This window comes from Lepus europaeus, chromosome 2, assembly GCF_033115175.1.
Source record: "Lepus europaeus isolate LE1 chromosome 2, mLepTim1.pri, whole genome shotgun sequence".
NCBI lineage: Eukaryota > Metazoa > Chordata > Mammalia > Lagomorpha > Leporidae > Lepus > Lepus europaeus.
This window is the reverse complement of record NC_084828.1, coordinates 20099372-20122136: the sequence shown is the minus strand read 5'-3', so window position 1 is coordinate 20122136 and position 22765 is coordinate 20099372. Positions and strand designations below refer to the sequence as shown.

At 40.8% G+C, this 22765-nt stretch overlaps 1 protein-coding gene across 6 annotated transcripts in view; it reads right to left on the bottom strand.

The window, feature by feature from the left end:
* APP (amyloid beta precursor protein) overlaps window positions 1-22765 on the bottom strand; it is a 274727-nt gene that overhangs the window by 15180 nt on the left and 236782 nt on the right. For 3 of the 6 annotated variants that reach the window (XM_062206419.1, XM_062206439.1, XM_062206401.1), the window contains 2 exons: window positions 9416-9637; window positions 3133-3186 (listed from right to left, as the gene is read on the bottom strand). In XM_062206419.1, the coding sequence (XP_062062403.1) occupies window positions 3133-3186; window positions 9416-9637 (276 nt within the window). The remainder of the gene's footprint in view (window positions 1-3132; window positions 3187-9415; window positions 9638-22765) is intronic. The other 3 variants (XM_062206429.1, XM_062206448.1, XM_062206411.1) reach the window with 1 other exon arrangement.

The following is a 22765-nucleotide window of genomic DNA, read 5'->3' as shown; positions in this document are numbered from 1 at the left end:
TAAAAAATATATTGATGTTGGTAGGAAATGACTTTGAAATTCATGCATACACGGGGTCTTCAAAAGTTCACGGAAAATATCCATCATGAAAAAGCTATCCTTGAATTTTAACTTTTTTTGCACCAAAATAAATTTATCTTTAAATTCCATTTTCCATGAACTATGTGAAATCCCCTAGAATAGTCATTTAATGAGGATTTTCATATGGAACCAGCAACAGTAATGACACTGAATGTAATGAAAAGCAATAGGTAGTTTTAAAGAAATGGCAGGGGCCTTTGTCTACAAGCTTGCCAGAGACCTTTCCGGAGTTCTATTGAGTCCATTATGAGCCCCAGGATTCCAGCTCTCTTTCTCTAAGCCATGATGCGTGGGAAGAGCCTGTTGTTCATTTAGGGGTGGAGGGTATGTTCTTTATGTGACGACTTCTATGGCTTGGTGGGTCAAGGACCCGGTTTCCTTTATTAGGACTGGAGAAAGGTGGTAACACATTATAATGGAAAGAGGCGCTTTCTACCATATGTGAAGAGCCTGCTAATGTCTTTTTCCTTTTCATTCTAGTCAAATTGTGTAACTTGCCCTTCAGAATCTACTTTTCCCTGGAAGTCTGCCAGGAGGAGTGCTGTAATGGCCATTATGCCCAGAAATCACTATTGTTACAACTGTGGTCTGTCTGTACGTGACACTACATCCTAGAAATCACACTATTCCGGCTTTTCAGATATCAAGCTCAAGGAGAAGTCATTCTTCCTCTGTCACGATTCTAAAGCAATGGGCAAGGGAAAACAAAAACCATTACTTGCTTCTGAGTGACAAGTGTGATTATTGAAAAACAATGTCATTATCTGAATGACACATCCCAGGAAGGGTTTCTAAGTTTAGAAAGTCTAAAGATATAATTTAGCCCATTAGACTCAAGCATGTGGTCTCATAAAATGTGATTTTCAAGAACCCAAATCAATGCAATGGAACTCAGGGACATAAGTCCAACTGCTTGAGGGATAACTTACTTACAGGCACAAAAATTTAAAGCATATCATGTCATAATTCATATCCAGCACCCACTATTCTTAGACAAACCAGAAAAGCACCTTTTTAACTCCCTATGTGAGCTTTCCTTCTCTATAAGACTCTTGGGAGCACAGATCTTACATGGTGTAAGCCAGGAAGCTGCCATAGGCCATTCTCTCATCTGTACAGAATCGTTCCCATTGTCTTTGCTAGACCATAGCTTTTGTAGCCTCTCTGGAAGCTCATCTATGCCATGGTCCCTGGTTAACATAACGCCCCTGCTGTGGTAGTACTCTATTTCCTCACTTAAAACATCTTGTTTGCAAGTATTTTGCTTTGTATTTCTGTTTTCGGAATGCCGCTGCATCTTGCTAAATATGCAAAGTGTGTTGTTTATTATGCTTTAAGCTCTTGGGAGCAAGGCCTTTATTTAATTTTTTCAGCCTGCTGTAGAATTTAGTGCATTGATCTTTGTGAAATAGCAAAGATTCCAACTGGCTTTCTCCCACCTTTATCACTAAGTATTTTCCAATGACTCCCTTAAAACAGTATATGGGAATGACCTTTTCATGCTAGATTAAAAAAAAAAAGAATGGACTGGTGGTGTTACCCTTCTTATTTCACTATGCACACATAGGCCCAACTTGCCCAATATAGGAACTTAGGAAGGTTGGCTGAGTGCTTCTATACAACATTTTATACTTCTAAAAGAAAACCATGTCTTTAAAGTGTGAAGCACCAGGAATAAAAGTCCCCAACACATGAACAACCTGAGCTGGTTTTGCCTGCAGCTAGAACTGGACTGCTCCTCAGCCTTGAGCCTCACCAGCTGTCTGAGCAGAACGGCTACGTCAACTGCCGGCTCCTTGAAATTCACTTATTTGACAGTGACAATAAGGAGGACGTTAGGAGAGCTGAAAGTGTCTCTGACTTACATAATTTAAGTTCCCCTTAAAAGCTCCACAGGCAGAGATTTATAAAATCAACAAGATCAGCAGTCAAGATGTGTTACTCCACGGTCACTGCTGCCACTGTTAATCATGCGAGGACATGGAGATGCCACAGCTCTGTTCTCAGTCTTTATCAGCGACTGTGCTTAGAGGCAGCTGTGGCTCAAGCCTGGGCCATCTCCATGAGGGACAGAGAGGATCTATTTGTCACTCCACTGCCAATTGCCTCTGAACCAATGGACACAGTTGGATCTCTGGTGTTGTACCTTCAATGAAATCTTATTCCTTGACTATTGCCCTAGGACATTATCAGAATAAAGAAAAAGATAAATATGGCAACATTTGTGCTACTGGGATTAGAATCTCCCCAGAACATATCAGTTTGTCAGTTCGATAATTTCCCCCCTTTCTGATTCACTGAACACACTAGCTGCTAGCAGTTGGGGGTGAGGTTGTGCAGAGAGTAGCCACCAACCATGCAAGGATGTGCCTGTGGTGTGGTGTGACAAAAACTAAGTTGGAGCCAGAGGCTGGATACAGAACAAAGGTGATAATATGAGTTCTTCTTCATGCTTGGGTAATTGTAATGAAAGAACTGTTTTTAGTTTTGATAGGATTTATAGGTAATATATAAAAAAAAGAAAGGACTTCGGTGCAAAATTGTAGACACAGATCTGTTGTGTTTTTTAGCTACTCATTGACAGTAAAGTATTTCTGGCCCTGGAGATGCACCAGTTCTGTTATTTTTTGGAAATCCACATCTACATCAGTAACTGAAGTCTGAGGCCAGTTTGGTTAGACAAGCACCCATCCAGACCAAACAAGAAAGCCAAGTAAATCAAGTTACCACCTGATAGGATGCTGATGCACCTGTCTGGGATTCCATATTTCAGGGCAGTTCTGTTGAATTTTCTCCACTAAAGAAAAATCTCTCAAGTTCCAAAAGAAGATCAAAGAAACAAAAAAACAGGTGACTTACTTAGGAATTTGGGAAATGAAGTGTAAGGGAAAAGCAAAGGGGGATTTTTCAAAGTTTGGTTCCCAAGGTCACTTCCAATTCTGTTCTTCAGTATGTGCAATTCAGAGAGGCTTATGAGGGAGAAAGGGGGATGGCGTCTACTCAAGCTCAAGCACAGGAGGCCAGCAGGTGGAAGTCAGGCAGGGCAGATACCTGGTCGGGTGGTCAGTCCTCGGTCGGCAGCGGGGCGGGCGTCAACAGGCTCAACTGGGCACAGGAAGCAAGAGACACAGAATGCAAACAAGACAAATCAAGATGGTAAGTGGTGGCTTCTGGACACAGAGCAGAGCAGAGCATGAGCAATAAACAAGTGATAAAAAAGGAGCAGCTGGGAAGGAACCACATCGAGTTAATCCCGAGCACCAAGAGTGGGCGGGGCACCCCTTCAAAAGGTTGATCGCTATTGATGTGCCAATCCTACTCCTTAGCTGGAGAATAAAAGCACTCCCCAGGATTCGCAGCAACATCAAAGGAGAGGGTTTGGGGAGTGTGGATTTCCCTCTGAGCTAGTTTAGAGCCGGCTTCTTGGCTTTTGATTAGAAATAAAATAGAATATACCCAGCCCAGTGGAAAACCTTAAAGATATCTCCTTTACAACCATCTAATCTTATCTTATTTTACAGTTAATTAACTACAAAAGAGTTCTGCTAGATCTCCAGGGAAAACGCAAATATGAATTTATCAGGAGAGCAAAGTTTCACCACACACAGTCTGCCATTTAGTGAAGCCAATTTAGTCCTTAGGCTGAAGGTAAGAAGTACACCACGTTTCTTTTTTAAAGCCCAGTTTGCACTTGATAGATGACACAGAGCTGAAATTAGATGATTTCCTCTTGTATTTGTGAGAGTCACAGTTCCTTTCTGTATATCCTGGGTCTCACCCAGAGAAAGCAGTGAGTGCACAACAACCATTGCCTGTCTTCATTTGGCACTTCCAAAGTGTGTCTGATGCTCAGAAAATATGTCTTGGAAGAGATAAGGAAGGGAGGGAGAAACAAAGCTTTTCGAACTAATAAATAGTCAAAAGGCAAATGAAGCCAAGAGGGGGAAAGTCCCTATGGCACTGCACCGTGAGTGTAGAGGTTAAAAGGTAAGGCAGAGCACAGGTGTAGATGGGAGACAGGTCCACTTGATAGTAAGGCTTCCAGACCTGCAGTTCTAATAAAACCACCCAGTTGCTTATTGACAAACACCGGCTAGGCATTTACAAGTAGGGAAAAAGTGGCAGCAAGCCAAGTATTCAAAATATGAGGAAATCATGTTTCTGAGAGCACTTGGCCATTTGGATGAATCAAAAGAGAAAAATGATTGGGTCTTTTCTTGTGCAAAGACTGGGAGCATGGTGGAGAATATATTCGGTGCACCTGCATTTTGGCTGCAACCTGTCCTATGAGCTCAGGCATGGGATTTTCCATTGGTGGGGTCCTGTCAGTTGGTGTTTGAAAAGTTTTGGATTTTAGAGCTGTGCTGGTTAACTGTATCATCAGCTTGACAGGATAAAGGAATGTCTAGAGACTGGGAAAACTTACTTCAGGGGTGTCTGTGAGGGTGTTTCCAGATTAGGTTAGCGAGTGCGTGCATCAGGTGGGAAGACTCAGTCTCTATGTGTGTGGGCATCATGAATTGTCTCGGTGTCCAGAGATGCTAAATACGCAAGGTAAACTGGCTTTTCCTTCTGAACACTTGGACTTGCTCCACTCCTGCCTTGCGACAGTTGCTGGCCTTTGGACTCCAAGACTTACAGCAGCGTCCCCTTTGTTGGCACTCAGGTTTTCAGCCTTGAGCTGAGAGTGACACCCTCAGATGCAGGCTGAGGCATGCTCCTAGCATCCCAAGGTCTCCAGCCCATGGTGGCCTTCTCAGGTGCCACAGCCCTGCGAGCTAATTATGCTAATTAATTCCCCCTTCATATATATAAATTTACATAATATATATTTATGTGTAAATATATATGAATATATATATATATCCATTGACATATCCTATTGATTGTGCATCTCTAATACAGGGGCATTTTGAGTTTTTGAATTAGGGAGGATCAACCTGTATCACAAAATACTTTTGAGGAGATATCTGTGGCTGAGATCATCATTCCCTGTCTCATTTCCCATCACAGACAGATATTATCTGAAAGCAATTATTTTTTAGCAAGATAAAAACAGAGTAGCGACTTGAGTCATTGTCTGCTTTAACAGTCTGAAGTGGATTTAGTATGAATTAATACTCACAAAAATAAGTGGCTCTTAAGTTCAGTGAGCAAACAATAAAACGTTTTTAAAGGCAGTTATGACCATGCAAAAATAAAATATACATTGACAAGACAATCTAGTGTATTATTTTCCAATCTATTGGAAATACTTTCAAATTGTTCAAATGGACCAGAAAGTAACTTCTATAATATAGTGTTCAAAACACTGGTTGCTTAGTAAATGAAAAGTAAGAAATAAAGAGTTACAATAAGATATCAGCAGAAATTCAAAGCTCTTAGCAGCTAGGAATCAAATTCTTCCCTTTAAGAGAAGAGAAACAGGGGCCGGCACTTTGGCGCAGTAGGTTAATCCTCCGCTTCAGATCTGGCCATTGTGGCCATTTGGGAAGTGAACAAACAGAAGGAAGACCTCTCTCTGTCTCTCAAATCTTAAAAAATCTTAAAAAAACAGAATAATTGAAACACTTGGATTTTTGAGCTTGTTAGGCCTGATGCTCCCTGTAACAGACCAATCCTAACCTAGTGTTGTCTTGCATTGACTCTCTGGCAGATCTAAGCATATGGAATCAGCAGGAAATCATGGAGGAGGGGCCAAGTCTGAAAACGCTGGCTTGCAGGTTTAATAAGGAATTATTATTTATTATCATTTGAATTGGGTTCCTCATTGCTGCTTTAGGGCTGATAAAAATAATACCAGGGAGCTGCTTCACTCTGCAAATATATAGTATAGTCTTATAAGACTTGTGCATCTTTAAGAATATGATAGTGTCTTATGCACACATTATTTACAAAGACGCAGACTTCTGGCCACAGACCTGGTGGTCACTGCATGCCACGTGGATCTGTGTGGCCAGCTTTTGCAGGCAGTCACCTGCTATTAACTCAAATGTTTTCAGCCAGTTCATTGCATGATTCCTAACAGGCTATAACTTCACTTCAGTTTGTCTATTCCCTTAAGTGGATGGGTTTTTCAGCCATAAAAATGAAGACTCTATAGCAAAGAATAGCTGTTCAAGAGCCTGTAATTTTGGAACACTGTCTTTGTGATATGTTTATTTTTTTTTTTTTTTTAGTGTAAGTTAAAAGAATGCCTGGGCATTGGACCTTCCTCTGGACTTGACTGAGTGTTCTGGAGAAAAACAACTCATTTTTGGTAGGCATTTGAAGTTGTGCCAATCAGGACTGAAAGAACAATGAAAGGAGATCCTTTGAGAATTTTAGATATTTTCAACAGTTCTCTGTGTGTGCGCATGTTTGCAGAAACAGTAACTAGGATTAAGTTTCTGGGGAGAGGGAGAAGGAGGTAGGATGGGGAAAAGAGGTGTGACTTTAGGACCAAATCATTCTAAGGCTTGCTCTATTCATTCATGTTCAGGGTACACGATGATTCATCCTAAGATAGGTTCATAGAGTCTCTCTAACAAGAGCCTGGTTCCATTAAAAAAAAAAAAAAAAAAAGTAGTTGCCCCTGACCATTTGCTATATCCCAGGCACTTTGCAAAGAGCTTTTCATACTGTCTCATTGGATACTCATGTCGTTCTCTTTGCATTAGAAATTATTACAGAATAGGAAACAGCCAGAGAGGCTAAGTAACCTGCTCATCATCACACAGTAGGACTGCAATTTAAATTCAGATCCCTCTCTTACAGGGGTGTGGAGCAGGAAAGGTGTGGATGTGGCGGTATTTTTGGCTGTCACTAAGACCAGAGAGGATGGAGGACACTTGGGGCTTTTACTGGATGGCGATCAGGAATGTTAGATGCTGTGCACTGGGCAATCCCAACAAATACAATCTACCTGATTTTTTAATTTCCCAATGGACATACAGGTGGTTAAGGCAATGTGAGTCTCAAACCTAACTCAATTTTATATGTAAGCACAGAACAGTGCTTTCAAAGTTTTTAATGCAAACTGCGTACTCAGGGAATGCAATATTGGGTAAATTAAGGAAAGATTAATTCAGAGCTTTTGCAAGTTATTTATTTTGGAAAAGCCCATAACTGATGCTTCTTGCGACTTGCAGGGCCCAATCATTGAAACAACACCTGTAACGGCTTGCAGCTCAGCACATCCCCGGAAGGGCAAACATGGATTGTCTGGTTGTTGGGCCTGAGCACCTATAATTAAAATTTCCCCTCAACTTTGCTGATCAGTTTTATTTAAAGGTTAATCATTGAGTTTTTAAAAAATATTTGTTGTAAAAGAGGTGTCAGGTCTGATAAAACATGGGAACCACAACTCCAGACTCTGAAATCTTACGTACTATTATCTCCCAATATTTTTATGTGAGATTTTGCCATTTATCAAGAGTAGATGTTTACTTAATCAGAACATGACTGTTTCATGAAACTCAGGCAATGAACAGCTGCTTCCTGAGCATCCAGAGGACGGGTAAATCAATTCCATGCTGGGCATCGCGGCAATACCCAAGGGCTCCAGGGTATGTGTGTGTGGGTCTCCCAGGTTCAATGCCACAGTGTGCCCTGTTAGGTAAAGGGCAAAGCTAGTGTGCATTTGAGTCAGAAAATGACATTGGACAGTTTTCTATTGCAAAAAATTCTCAACAGAGACTGAATGATGAGAATTTTAAATGGCCACAATGAATCTTCCCTATAGAAAGTGGCACAACCAGTACTCTAGTAGTAACACAATTCCATACGGAGGTTATTAACCAGGTCTCTTATAAGTAAATATCCTTACAATGTTCTCTATGTGGGTAAGAACTGTTTTCATAAATGGTTAAGTCTTGATCATGTTTACATCATAATGTTACTGTTTGGATCTGGTGTTATTATCATAATAGCCCCCTTTTCAAATTAAGGAAACAAATTTGGGGTTTCTCATATTGTGAAAATAGATTTTATAAAGATTTTCTCCAATGGTTCTTACATTGAAGAAGCTTTATTTTTTTAAACCTTTTATTTACTTCAAGTCTAATATTGGATATCAATCTAGTCTGAGAAATGTGCTGACTGCATTTGATGAAGTATCCATATTCTGAATATGAAACCACTACCAGAATTTGCTACTTTAAGGTAGAAAAATACAGGCAAAATTCTGCCTTGAAAAGCATGTTTTTGCTTTTTTTTTTTTTTTTTGGCTATTTAGAAACAGAAGTGTTGTGCTTATTTTGTCATTTTTACGTGTTCAAAAATATAAACTAAACAATGGTCTTTCCTAGTTATCTCTGCTAAGAAATCTTCATGGAAAAGGACAACAAAAGGTGCACAGATTTGTTCATAGAGAAAAATCTTACTTCCTCTGAACTTGCTTCTTAGGGAAAGACATTTAAAGCAATGTGCTCTTTAATTCTGACAGCTGCTTCAAATTTAAGATATAAACAATGTTTGTGTTCAGAAAGTTAAACAAAATTACATTTTATTTAAATCTGCTTCTCTATCTTTGCTTTCAACGTTCAAATCAATCTGAAACCTTGTGTACGGATAAAACGCCATTGAAAACTATCTTGGGGACTTTGAAATCTCTATGCAGGAGCCACTAAAATTTCTCTCCACCAGGAAAACTATTATTGTTTTAGTTTCATCACCTGTCTAGGCCATTATCTTATGAACACAAGTTGAATACTGTGAATTTTCATTCTAGATGCAACCATATGACTCTGGAGGTTTTTGATAGGAATTTAAAAAATTTTCTCACTCAGTCAAGAACTTAATCTCTTGGTGCCTCAAATTCCTCATTTAAAAAAGTGATAATACTACTAGTATATGGTATATGTGTTCTTTATATTTCTATTATTACATAATGTATCATTTTATATTAAGAAAACAAAATAAAAATCGGGAGAATGTTATTGCCACAAGTTTTCCAGGTGGGGAATTTGCTTCTTGAACAGTCTATCCTGTGTCCCTTTTTTTCTGGGAGGGCCAACTCCAGGTGGATGCTCCCCAGGATGGAAACCTGGATCTTGGGCAAACACTAGACCTTTCACTGAAAGCTGTTCTATGTAACCATTCCCAGTCCCTCTTCCACCTGCACCATGAGGCTGCTGTTTTATAAACACATCATCAGTGACTTGCTTTGTAGCATAACTCCTATAAAGAACAATTCACACAGATATATTGATAGTTCTATAGTAACAACCCCTAATATTTACTTCTTAATCAAACATTAAAATATTAGGACTACATTAAAAAAACAGTAAATAAATCCCCTTCCCTCTCCCCCCTGCCCCCCAGAACATTCCTTTGCTCTCTCAGGGGACCCTACCTTCATTTTCTGTATTGGCTGGGACGGAGTCAACCCCAAACGGATGCCACGGCTGGAGGTCATCCAGGCTGAACTCTCCATTCACAGGAAGAAGCTCCACGGTGGTTTTCGTTTCGGTCAGAGACGGCATGAGGGCGTCATTTCCATAACTGATTCTTGGCTCGCTGATCATGTTGGCCAAGACATCATCAGAGTAGTTTTGCTCTTTCTGAAGCAGCTCATCTGTACAAAACACAATAATCGCTTTGATGAGGAACTGCAACGATCAAGCCAGCAGCTACCACTGACTGTGAGGCAGGACCACTTTCTCACGTGTGAGCGAGCTAATGGGGCCACAGGAGGGCTTCTTTAGCATCTCCACCTTACAAATGTGGAAATTGAGGCATCAGGAAGTTAAGCCACTTAGGCAAAGTCACAACTAGCAGTTGTCCCTGGTGGTGTTTGAAACCATGGAGAATTGGCAGTTGGCTGATGTTCTGCACCACAAAGCCACTTCTCTCAGGATGTGGAAGACCTGGGGATCTCAATGGCCATTTTGTCCTCTGACACAGCTTTCCCAAGCATACGATGATCACAGAGGAACGGAGAGCATGCCCTGGTGTGAGGCAGAGTGTCAACAGCAGACAAGAGACGGTATCTTTGAAGCCAAAGGTCAACGAATGCTCGACCTTTCCTTGAACGCCTGCTCCGTGGATGAGAAAAGCACTAGCAGATAGGCAGCTTGCTCAGTTCTTGAATGGTTCTCACTGTTCTACCTTGAACAAGTCTGCCTTCCTCAAGTGCCCCACTAGTGCCTCAGGATACACGGTACCCTTGCTCTGCAGACATGAGGGCTCCAGCCTTTTCCACATCCCAGCACTTCTCAGTGAGCAGATACCAATGTGCCTCCCTGCCTCCATCTTCTCTGTGGCTTCCCTTTTCCAAAAAATGCACTCACTTTCCTCCTCTGATGAGACAAAAACCTATTTTATAGAACATCACTGATTTATCTGAAGTTCTGGTAGTCTAGTGAAAATCCTCAAGTTATAAGTTTCATTACTGAAACCCATTTTATTGGAAAAGAGCTTAAAACATAACCTTGTCGCAGATGTAATTACTGCTTTATAAAATGACCCTGAGGTATCACAAAATATGTAGGAATCCCCTATTAAGTAACCAAAGACTTACCAGGTTGTTTTGTACACTATATATTTTAAACCAAGACCCAGGGATAGCACGCATGCTAATAAAAATATATCATTAGAATATCATTTTCTGATCACACCTGTGTCAGTTTATTGTATATATTTCAAATCAATCACTGGTTAGTATTATTGCAGGTCAAAATGAAGAAAACTAAATCAGGATTTCAATTTGACTTGTAACATTTTATCATTATCCTTCACATTCTCTTTTAAAACGACAAAAAATAATTTATCTGAAAAATTGAATTTCTGTTCAAACATACCCACTAAAATGATTCTGATGGGATGGCCCTAATGCATGTGATTAATATCCTTCTATAGTCAGTTTTATTGTAAGAAATGATTCTAAGTGATAGAATCTCTAGCAAATTAGTCCTTTTGAAGTCTGACACGAGTTATATACCTATTCACTGTGGCCCATTCTAAAATTCAGCACTGGATGCTTGCATTGACCTTTTCCTTACAGATTAAAGGCCCTCATTAGATTTTCTCCAACTTTTCTATGTCTAACAGAGCCACAGGTAATGGCTAATAATTTAGTCAAGGTCTAATTTAATAAACTCAGTGGGCATTTCTTTTCTATAAATCTTATGGTTTTGGCTGTGAAGCACTGATCTGTCTATCTGCTTACAACTTCATCTTACAACATTGTCCAGCTAGAGAATTGTGGGGCCATGCTATTCTTGGAGTCTTTGTGGCACTTATCATCTACCCTCCTGCTACACCTGGAAATTATCTGTGTCTCACATAGGTACAGAGATTCTTCCCTCAGGCATCTCTGAAAAATGTTTTTTGCTCCTTTTTCCCCAACCTTCATCCCTAGTATTTTCTTCTCGTATGAGAGTACTTCGAAAAGTTCATAGAAAAAGAGGAATAAGAACATAAGTTTATTTTGAGGCAAAAACTTTGAAAATGATGTACATGAGCTGGGCATTCAAAAAGCCAATGGAAAATGCATATTATGAAAAAACTGAGTGGCTTTCAAAATTTTTTGCAGCCAAATAAACTTACCTTCTAAATTCCATTTTCCACTAGCTTTCTGAAATCCCCGCTCATTTCTTCCTATAATTCTCCCCTTTTGGAAACACCATCTACCTACTAAAAAACTATAAGGATCTCCTACATTTGGGTGGAACTGACATTGATTTTCTCAGCTTTGACTTCTCCCTCCCACTCTAATTTATAAACAGCTTGATAATCTATTAACTTAGGTCTCCCTCTGATCCATGAACTCAGCAGCAGGTCCAGAATCGTGCTCAAGACTTCAACCCGCCTTCCCATTTTCTCATCACGCAGAACCATTCTCCCAGCCACAGGCTGATGGCCTCTGGAATCATCAATGACTTCATTTCTCATGTCCTGGGCTTCATTATCGACAGCTCCTCATAAATCCTATTTCTCAACTCTCATTCACTTTCACTCCTCCAAATTCAGCACACCATACCCTCCCACCACAATCACTTTCTGCCTGGAGAACAATGATGCTGTCCGCTGGGCAACAAGCGAGGCAGGAACAGATTAAAGCCTTGTGCCTGATTTTGCTCTACTCCTCTGCCAGGGGAGGATACAATATTTGTTTCCTCCATAGGATGCAACAACAACAGAACCATTTTGGAAGCAGAGAGACTGGGCTCTCCCCAGATATCAAACCTGCAGCTGCCTTGATCTTGGACTACCAGCCTGCAAGACTGTGAAAAATAAGTATCTGCTGTCTAGAAATTACCCAGCCTCAGGTATTCTTTCATAGCAGCATGAACTAATGTAGACCTCTTCCTATTAATTTTTATTCTCTGTGCCCTAGACCTTTTCTTGATATTGAGGAACAGCTCTTCCTCAATTCAGTGAGCCCTCGTGTTCTACTGAATGAATGCCCCCTGCCTGAGGCCGGGGGGGGGGGGGGGCCTCTGTGACCTGGGCCTACCCTTGATTGCCAGCCAAGAGGTCCACAGTTCCTTTGCTGTCTACACCTTGCTTCTCTGAGGCTGAATGGCATGGGTTATACCACATGGAACCATCCATTTCCATCACATCAACTTTTATTCTTTGTTCCTGCTCCTTGGGAGGCCAATCTCTTCTTATCTAAATTATAAGAACTCTTTAAAGCCCAGCTCAAATACGTCCTCAGTTACTACTCTCAACAACTTTATGACGTGGGCACAACTATTCTTACAAAACAGGAAACAGACTGGGAGAGATGAATTAACCTTTGCAAGATTCCAGAGCCAGTGCACATCAGTGCTAAAAATCCATGTTGTAGGCTGCATTGCAGACACCTCCCTCTATTTACTCCCTACTTATTTCAACTTCTCATAGTCTCCCAGAGGGGCTGACTCTTAGTCTCATCACTGGATGATGGCTTAATCATAGAGTGAAACTGTGACAATTATTTTATTAGAAGCATAACTGTGTTCCAGTATCTTCCCTTCTGATGGGGCTAGAAGTCTGCCTTCTGGTAGGTAGACTTAATTACTATGAGCCTTGTGGAATAGTTATTGTCTTTGTCCCTCAAATAGGCATTTCCCAGGCAGGAGCAGGTAGACAGAGTCCTGATCCCATCTCAGCTCTTCAAGTCAAAAAGGCATAGGAAGGAAATATGACAGTGGGAAATCTTACATTGGAATGCCATGGAATATATGGAACATTTAGGGTTGAGAAAAACCATGGCATCCTTTTTCTCTCTTATCCCTTGCACTGCTGGCAGGACACCTCCCCCAAATGCCCATGAAAATGTTGAGCCCCATGGCTATTCCTTTTCCTGGTTTATTCTTTTTCAGAAAATGTTAAAGAATGAAATAAATGAAGAAAAGTTTCATTTTATGCTGAGTGAAAAGCAAGCACTTAGTCTTTTTTTCTTTTTGGTACAAAAAAATGCACATGTTCTTAAGGAAATTTAGAAATAACCACCCCAGATGTGTCACTTGGAACGACGGAGACGTGTGATTAAAAAGGGAAGAGGGCAGACGCAATAGGTTCCTGTCGGTCGGGGCAAAATTCAATTGTGTGATCATAAAATATCTGAGGCAACCAGGAACTCTGTGACATTATTAAGGTCTCAGGATTTCACCAATGGTTAACACGCTGGTGCTGGGCAATTGAGCTTTTGACAAAATATCCAGGGCCAAATGTGATTATTTCATTGTTCATTCTGAGAGGCACTTTATCTTTGACTTCCATGGTGAGACTAATTGTACAGAAACCACACTTCCACTGTGTTGGTGGCCCTGATGGATTATCCTTTTATCTGAATTAATTGAATATTTTATTACAATGCTTTGATGGTCTATTTTAGGGGATTTCCAAAGCTCCCAAGCATCCACAATTGCCAAATGCTGTATTAAACTAAGAATTCATTTTCCCCCAAGACTCTTTTTTTTTTCTACTTAAAAGCTATTTGTTACTGTGGGAAATTACAGCAGTTACCTCTTCAAATATATTCTTCTATAATACAGAGACACTTGAGCCTTGCACTTAGAAGTGGAAATATGTAACTGGGTTCAGTGATCATCATATTCAACCTATGGTTTAAACAGTAACAGAGGTATTAACTCTAAATGTTAAACATACAATGAACCTCCATAAGTTGCTCTTTTAAAAATGCTTTGCAAATATATTTAGACTCACTTTTAGTATAAAGGAAAAAAAACCTATATTCCTGCTGTTAGCAATCAATGAAAATATTTAAAATATTTCAAAGAAAGGAACATCAAAAGAGATGCTCATTAGCAATTTCATCTTCAGAGGACTAAAAATACATAGAGACTTCAAAAAGTACAAAGAAAATGGAATGAAAAGTAAGTTTATGGGGCTGGCATTGTGGTGCAGCAGGTTAAACTGCCACTTGAGATGCTGGCCTCTCATATAGGAACACTGGTTCAACTCCTGGCTGCCCTGCTTCTGGTCCAGTTCCCTACTAGTGCGCCTGGGAAGAAAGCAACAGAAGATAGCTCAGGTGCTTGAGTTCCTGCCAAACACAAGTGAGAACAGGTGCAGTTCAAGGCTCTTGGTTTGGCGTGGCCCACCTCTGACCGTGCTGGCCATTTGGGGAGTGGAAGTACCAGTGGATGGAAGATCTCTCTCTCCCTGTCTCCTCTCTGTCTCCCTGTCCCTTTCTGATGCTCTGCCTTACAAATAAATACATCTTTAAAAAAATTTTTTTTTGAAATCCATGCACAGTTTTTTCATACTCCACATCTTTTGTTTCTGTAGAAGCAACAGACAGCCACGATCATTCACTTAGAGAAAAATGACCTCATAAATAAAAGGACTGGGGACTGGGAAACATGAATTCTAGATAATTTCTTTTCTCTCTTAATCTGTGGACCAAACACCTTAAAAATTCAATGGTCACATTTTAGGTTTCAAGAAAGTAGCTGACATAAAATCGGTTCTTTTACAAATTTCAGTTATAATTACTGAACAATCTTTTCCATACATTAAACACTCACGAGGGGATGGGCATTTGGCTTAGCAGTTAAGCTTTGGATTGAGATGCCCACATCCAATATTGGAGTATGTGGGCTGGAGTCCTTGCTGTACTCCTGATTCCAGTTTCCTGCCAGTGCACACCCTGGGAGGACGCAGGTGATGGCTCAAGCAGCTGCATCTTTGCCACCCACATGGGAGACCTGGATAGAGTTCCTGGCTCCCAGTTTTGGCATGGCCTAGCCCCAGCAGTGGCAGGCATTTGGGGAGTGAACCAATGGGTGGGAGATGTCTGTCTAGAGGTAGATGTATTTCTACCTCTAGAATAAATATTATTTAAAATATTTATTTAAATATTTATTTTAAATATTTAAATATTTAAAAAACAAGCTTTGAATAACAAATCACCTTTGGTGGAGAGAATATCTTCTTCATATGAAGGAGGAGATGCCTCAGCCTTTCCTTTGCATGACCTGGCTACTAACGGTTCTGCTTTGCTGACGTCATACATAAGAGTGTTAATTGTTAAATTAACAGCAGGAGTTACTGTGCACTAACTTCCCTTACAAGATCTCTGTCCTCAAAGAGTTGGATCATGAGAGTTAACAGTAAAGACCGTTCTCAAAGATTTACTTTGTTTTCATGTATTAAGTGGAGGATATTCTTATGTCTCATAAGTTATAACTGCTAGTGAAAGACGTATCATTGTTGGGTTCTTCTTCAAAGTTAATTAAGTTTCTCATAAACACATATGTAAATTAAACCTCAGAAAGGTTTACTTTTATTGAATTAAGAAGTATTTTTCCCTTATTGTAAAAATAATCATTCTGTTCTATTGCACAGTAGGGCAACAAGAGTTAACAATAACATATTGTATTTTTCTAAATAGCTAGAAGGAAAGACTTTTGAATGTTCACACTACAAAGAAATCTTTAATATATATTAAGTGATGGATGCTAGTTATCCTGATTTGATCACTAAATCAATACATGTATCAAAATATTACACTGTACCCCATAAAAATGTACAATTACTGTTTGTCAATAAAAACAAATAATCTAATAAAAAAAAAGTTCTGCTTTGAAGACCAGGGAGATAGGAGGTCCCCAGTCTTGCTAGATTTTCTTTAGGAATAAGCCTCTACTGACATTACTTTTTCCTATTTTATGATGCTTTTGGTTTCTGGTAGAAAAATATTTATCTCCTGCCTCTCCTCAAAAGCAAAATTACTTTTCAATGCCTGCCTAATGGGATTCTCATATGGCCAATTCTTATATTTTAAATAAATATTTCCTTACACATCTGTCTGCAAGGATTGGTGCTGATATCCCTACATACCACAGAATGCACACCCCTACCCCCGTGGGACCTCCAGCCCCTACACCAGCACGGCTGCACTGGAAGTATCTGTAAGGGGGATGTAATTTTTCCGTAACAAGAATTCCACTATGAATCAGCTGCCATCCATTCTAGGCATTCTGCCCACACAGGACTAGGAGATCAGATTTTATTTTCCAATCACAGTCTGTGCATGTCTGATTCTTGGCTCGACATGAAGCTGCTACGCTGTTTATTCTATTTAACATCTCCACGACCTTGCAGGCTCCGCAGGCTTGTGTTCTGTACCCATAAAGCCATGGGAGTTGTTTGGATAGTCTTTGCAGTTCTTCCACTTTGAACTGAATCCTTTCATCTGTACTTTGGCTACACAATGTCCTCGGGAGCTTATTAGGAATGCAACACCCCCCCACCCCGCCCAGTGCCATCCAGATGGAGGGAACGAGAGGCTGCAGGTTCACAGGGGACGTTGTAGTCACCAGGTGACTCTAATACATGGTACACTGACCACAGCCACAAGGCTGCAAAGACATGACCAAGCAATGGCCTCAGTCATCCCCTCACGAAAGGCAAAACAGGCTTCAGAACAAAACACAAAACTGAAGCGAGATACGGGTGATGGGCATGGCTAAGAAACAATACAGCCAGAACAAACCTACTCCAAACACTTCCAGTCATGTTCTTAGAAGTCCACACCCTCTGCTGCCCTGAAGTGATCACTCATAGTCACTTGAACCAGACAGACACTGCGAAGGGAAGGCTGCCCACAGGTTCCCATCTTCATCAGGCCATCTGTGAGACAGGAAGCCACAAGCCAGCCAGAAGAGGAAAGTGTTCAGGAAACAGGACACGATGATGCACTCTGGGGAAGAGACTGTGCCTTCTAGTCCACAGAGCACCGGGGGACGCAGCTCCTGGCTGGGTTCTTCCCAGAAACGGCAGCTCTTGCTGCCACTTGGGGTACCTTTTCTCCTGAGCATGTTCTTATCTAAAGTTCAGTGGGGCAGGAGTTGCTTGGTGTGCTGCTTTGGGGAGAACCTCTGGGTGTTTCAGTGCTGACTGATTTGTGGACCTGCCACAGCCACGGACTTTAGTAGGGCTGTGTTATGCTAGGATGCCTTGAATGCATGAAACCAACTGCACTCATGAGAGCTCCCATTTCTGTGGCCTTTTCATACCCATCCGCTCACTGACCACCCAAGCAATCTTTAGAGTGAGACTGCTGCCCCTATTGGCACTGGAACAAACTGACAGCCACCCTGACAAGTGTATTTTAAACAGACCGGCGTTCAAACCCAGGTATCCAAATTCCTAGTGAAGCATTCTCACTATTGCAAGGAAATCCCCATTTTTTTAGAGAACACAGCTATTAACTTTGGGTAGTAATGGATACTGTAGAAACATGAGCTCATCTATCATCACAAGCATCCTGGTTTTCAAACGCTTGATATTTGTGATAGATTTGGAAACAGACAAATTCACCAGCACCTCTTTTTCTCATAAGAAGAAACCATGGTGAAAGACGTTACAGCTGTAGGCAGAGGTCACACAGCTTCTGGATGGTGGGGCAGAGCTGAAAAGCCTGGTGCTTCCTAGCTGTGCAAGCGAGGCTTGCTCTAAAAATGGGGCCTGACCTGTCAATTCTGTTTAGACACTCCTCCCTCTCCAACAGCTTTCCCTTTCAGCTGTCCCTTTTGCAGACTTTCCCTTTCTCAGGATGGCTGAGCATTCTAGTTTCATGAGCCGCTATTAGGTTCCACCCACTCTGAGTCACTTCTAAATAACTCTTTTTTGATCACGAGCTGTTTAAAGGGTTGAAGAGCAGATTGTTTCTGCAGCCTTAACTCAAATATCCTTTTTCATCCATGATATTGTGTAGTGGCCGGAATATTTCAATGGCCAAGAACAAAACAATCACATAGGAAATGGCTACGTAAACATTTATAGCCATATTATCACAACACAATGCTATCCCACAAATCTAGTTTTTGATCTTGACCTTCAGAAAATTAGGTCAGTGCTCTTATTTTTAGCCATACTATCAATCTTGAAAATCTCAGAGTTAAAATCTGACTCCACATCTAAATCTGAGTTTATTTTTTTTGAGTAGTTCCCTGGCCATAGACTTTTAAATGGGGTATACTATATCCACTTATGGCAACAACTGTCCCTGGAGGTGGCATAAACAAGGTTGGATGCCATTTGTGAAAATATTCCTTATTATAAGTGATTTCCTGAAATATCACCTGTCTGGCTTACACTGAGGAAAGAAAGGACTTTGTCATTTAAGAGAAATTTTCTTTTTGGCTTTCAAACAGTGTAGATCAAACAGCTTAGATCTATAAAGTAGTGTCAGTCTGAAATCAAGATAAAAGTCGGTCAACGGGGGCTGGTGCTGTGGCACAGTAGGTTAAGCATCAACCTGCAGTGCCGGCATCCCATATGGGTGCTGGTTTGAGTCCCAGCTGCTCCACTTCTGATCCAGCTCCCTGCTCACGGCCTGGAAAAGCAGAAGTTGGTCCAAAGTGTTTGGACCCCTGCACCCATATGGGGGACCTGGAAGAAGCTCCTGGCTTCGGATCCATGTAGCTTTGGCTGTTACGGCCATTTGGTGAGTGAACTAGCGGACGGAAGACCTCTCTGTCTCTCCCTCTCTCTGTAACCATGTCTCTCATGTAAATAAAAAAAAAAAAAAAGGTCAAGCTCCTTGACTTCTAAAAGAAGACTAATGGGCTCGTTTTCCACATTTCCCTGTGGAACTTCTGCCAATGTCTTGACGTTACTTCCAACTAAATTAGGGGATCTTGGTCCTGCTTTGGTTGGCAGGAATCTAAAACATAGACTGAAAAAACAATTTTCACGCCATAGATAACCTCTGAAAGTGTGTCATGTTGAGGCTACAATTCTCAATATGTAAGTGTCCTTATTTTGAAGAAATGCATTGTGAAAATGTGTGAAGGGCCATTGTGTGTACAACTTGCTTTGAAAACAAGACATTCTATGTAGTATTTCTGAAACTCTCCTGCAAGTCTTCTATTAAAATAAAAGGTTTACTATAGGCATTGTAGGTTTTATTCATAGCATGGATGCTTTCTTTGGATCAATTTCGATAGAAATTGTATCCTGTGACTATCAATACAAGCAGATAAAATACACATCCTCCACGCACAAATGAGATGAATGTGATTTTTATGCCTCATATCCTCTAAATTTGTCAATTATTTTACATGGTCTTCAACCCAAGAAATACTCAGTTGCCTCTTCACGTGTTAGAGGAGAAACTGGGTGTCTTGAACTAATGGAAACTTTATGGTTGAAATAAAGGTGCTTACAGAAATTATAATGTGGAATTCTTTAAACCTATCATTAAAAGCCCAACCTCTGCAGCATAACTGATTCTTTCTTTAAACATGATAGTACCTGAAAGATTTGTGGAAAATAGAATTAAAAGATAAATTCACTTTGATGCAAACATTTTTTGACACACAATAGGGTCCCAGGGAAGAGACTGCTGTCCTAGCAGGTACAAGTGCAAGCAGCAAGGCACAGAGGACAGGTTGCCTGGGTGCTGGGACTCTTCTGGCTGCTGGGGCACAGAGGCAGTGAAAAGGAAGAAACGGGGGCCGGCGCCGTGGCTCACTGGGTTAATCCTCCACCTGCAGCGCCAGCATCCCATTTGGGTGCTGGGTTCTAGTCCTGGTTGCTCCTCTTCCAGTCCAGCTCTCTGCTGTGGCCAGGGAGGGCAGTGGAGGATGGCCCAAGTCCTTGGGCCCCTGCACCTGCATGGGAGGCCAGGAGGAAGCATCTGTCTCCTGGCTTCGGATCAGCGCAGCGCCGGCCACTGCGGCCATTTGGGGAGTGAAAAGAAAGACCTTTCTCTCTGTCTCTCTCTCTGTCTATAACTCTACCTGTAAAATAAATAACCCCCAAGTGCAGGGATTCTGCGAGACAAGAGACCTGTATCCTAGTAACAGGTAAATCGTAAAGAAAAGAAAGTGAGGGAGAGGTAGGCAGGGAATAACTCTAAGAGATTTAACAGCTATGTCAAATTTATTAAAATAGGCAAGAGGCTCAGCAGAGGGGAGGACAGCCCAACTACTTGGCACCTCTGTTACTCATCTGGGAGACCCAGATGGAGTTCCAGGCTCCTGGCTTTAGCCAGGTCCATCCTTGGCTGTTGTGGCCATTTGGGGAGTGAACCAGTGAATGGAGCTATCCCCTCTCCTTCTCCCTCTGTGATTTAAATAAATAAATCTTTAAAAAAAGCTATTTTAAAATGTTAGTTTCATCTCAGTTTAGTTAACCTTGCCTCATCTCCACCCTGCTCTGAAAAAGTTGCAATTAAAACTAAAAATAGACGGATGGGAGAGGGAGTAGGAGGTGGGAGGGCGGGTGTGGGGAAAGGAACCACTATATTCCTAAAGCTGTACCTATGAAATTTATATTTATTAAATAAAAGCTTTCTAAAAAAACTAAAAAGAAAAATTAGATTGCTCCTCAACTTATGATAAACTGATTGGATCTGAAATTTCTATTCTTTCCTTCTTATACAAGCACATGACAATGTAACTCACTTTCTTTAAAGATCCAATATTAAAGCAAGATCATCTTCATAATACTGTATCTCCAAATTCAGAGCCCCTTATGCTACTACCCAAGTGCTCCTTTTATTTAAAGTATGATGTAAGCAATCCTTATTTGAAGAAACTTCAAGCTACAACAAGTTAAAAAATGATTCACATTACAGTGCATTTATACATGTCTTTTCATCTTCCAAGTGTGGTAAACATTAATTAACCCTGACTAATTAAAACAGCCACGGTTTACAGATTTACTCATTAATCAGCCTCAAGCAAATGCAAAGCATTTAATGTCTTCCCACAATTTGGTCCCAATTAAATATGGAAATTAATTTTTTTAAACAAAGAGGTCATATATTCAAGACACACAGTTCATTGATTTAAATTTGATAGTGTTTGAGAAAGAATCCTGGATAGTATTTTAGCATTATGCTAAGTGACATAAGCCAGGCACAGAAAGGTAAATATAATGTTTTTCTCATATGTGGAAGTTAATATATGGAGATAAAAAATGTGTGGGTGTTATATTACTTGGTATACAAATACTTACAAATGTCGAGTGAATTATTCCATCTACATGACAATATACCCTTCTTTCCTCACTTTATGTGATATTAATATCCCTGTTTTCAAGAAAAAATGGTGGGGGCCAGTACTGTAGAGTCTCTGGTAAAGCCACTGCCTACAATGCCAGTATCCCATTGAGACTGGATTGTGTCCTGGCTATTCTATTTCTGATCCAACTCCCTGCTAATGGCCTGGGAAAGCAGCAGCAGATGGCCCAAATGCTTGTGCCCCTGCCACCCATGTGGGAGATCTGGATGAAGCTCCTAGCTCCTGTCTTCTACCTGGCCCAGTCCTGGGTATTGTGGCTGTTTGGGGGAGTGAACCAGCAGATGGAAGATTGTCTCTCTCTCTGTCTCTCTGCTACTCTGATTTTCAAAACAAGTAAATCTTTAAAAAAAGAAAAAAGTGGTGTATAAGAATCCTGTAGGTATAGAATATCTACAAAAGTGAATATGACAAAATGTTGAAAACCGTTAAACATAAAAATGCTTCTAGAGCAAAGGGAAAAAGAAGAAATGTCCAAAAAGAAAAAAAAAAAGAAAAAAAAAGAAAGAAAAAAAAAAGAAATGTCACACTGTGCCCCATAAATATGTATGACTGTTAATAAACTGTTGCTAATATAAAAAGATATACAGAACAAAAAATAAAGCTACTACTTTGGGTTGACTGTCGCTCCCAAGGACATGTTGAAGCCTTAATAACTTTATCTGCAAAACGGTCATTTTGGATGTGATTGAGTTAAGACAAGGTCACACTGGAGGAGGATAGGCCCTTAACCGTGCTAGGGAAGAAATAGACAAACAGAGGAGACTGGTACCACCTGAAGACGGAGGCAGGGATTGGAGTGGTGCATCTGCAAGCCAAAGCATCGCCAAGGGTTGTCAGCAGCACCAGAGGCAACAGAAAGGAAGAGAACAGATTTCCCTCTACGGGCCTTCCAGCACCCGGGCGGGTGCGCAGCCTTCTGTTGGTTAAGGCCACCCAGTTTGTGCTAATTAGTTCCGGCTGCCCTAGGAAACAAATACTCTGCCCACATAAATGAATATTAACTGTTCACTGGTAAGAGCCATTTCTGGCAATAATAAACACACCGCAGTAGAATGTGGTTTCTCAGGAGCCCATGACGAAGGCTGGGATTAGGCAGATTAAAGAGAACAAGGAGCACTGTCATCTACTCGCCTAATCCTGCACCATGAGGAAGGGTTCTGGTGGAGACTAAACATTCCTTTGTGTGTAGCTCTGTTTCCTTGCACAGGGAA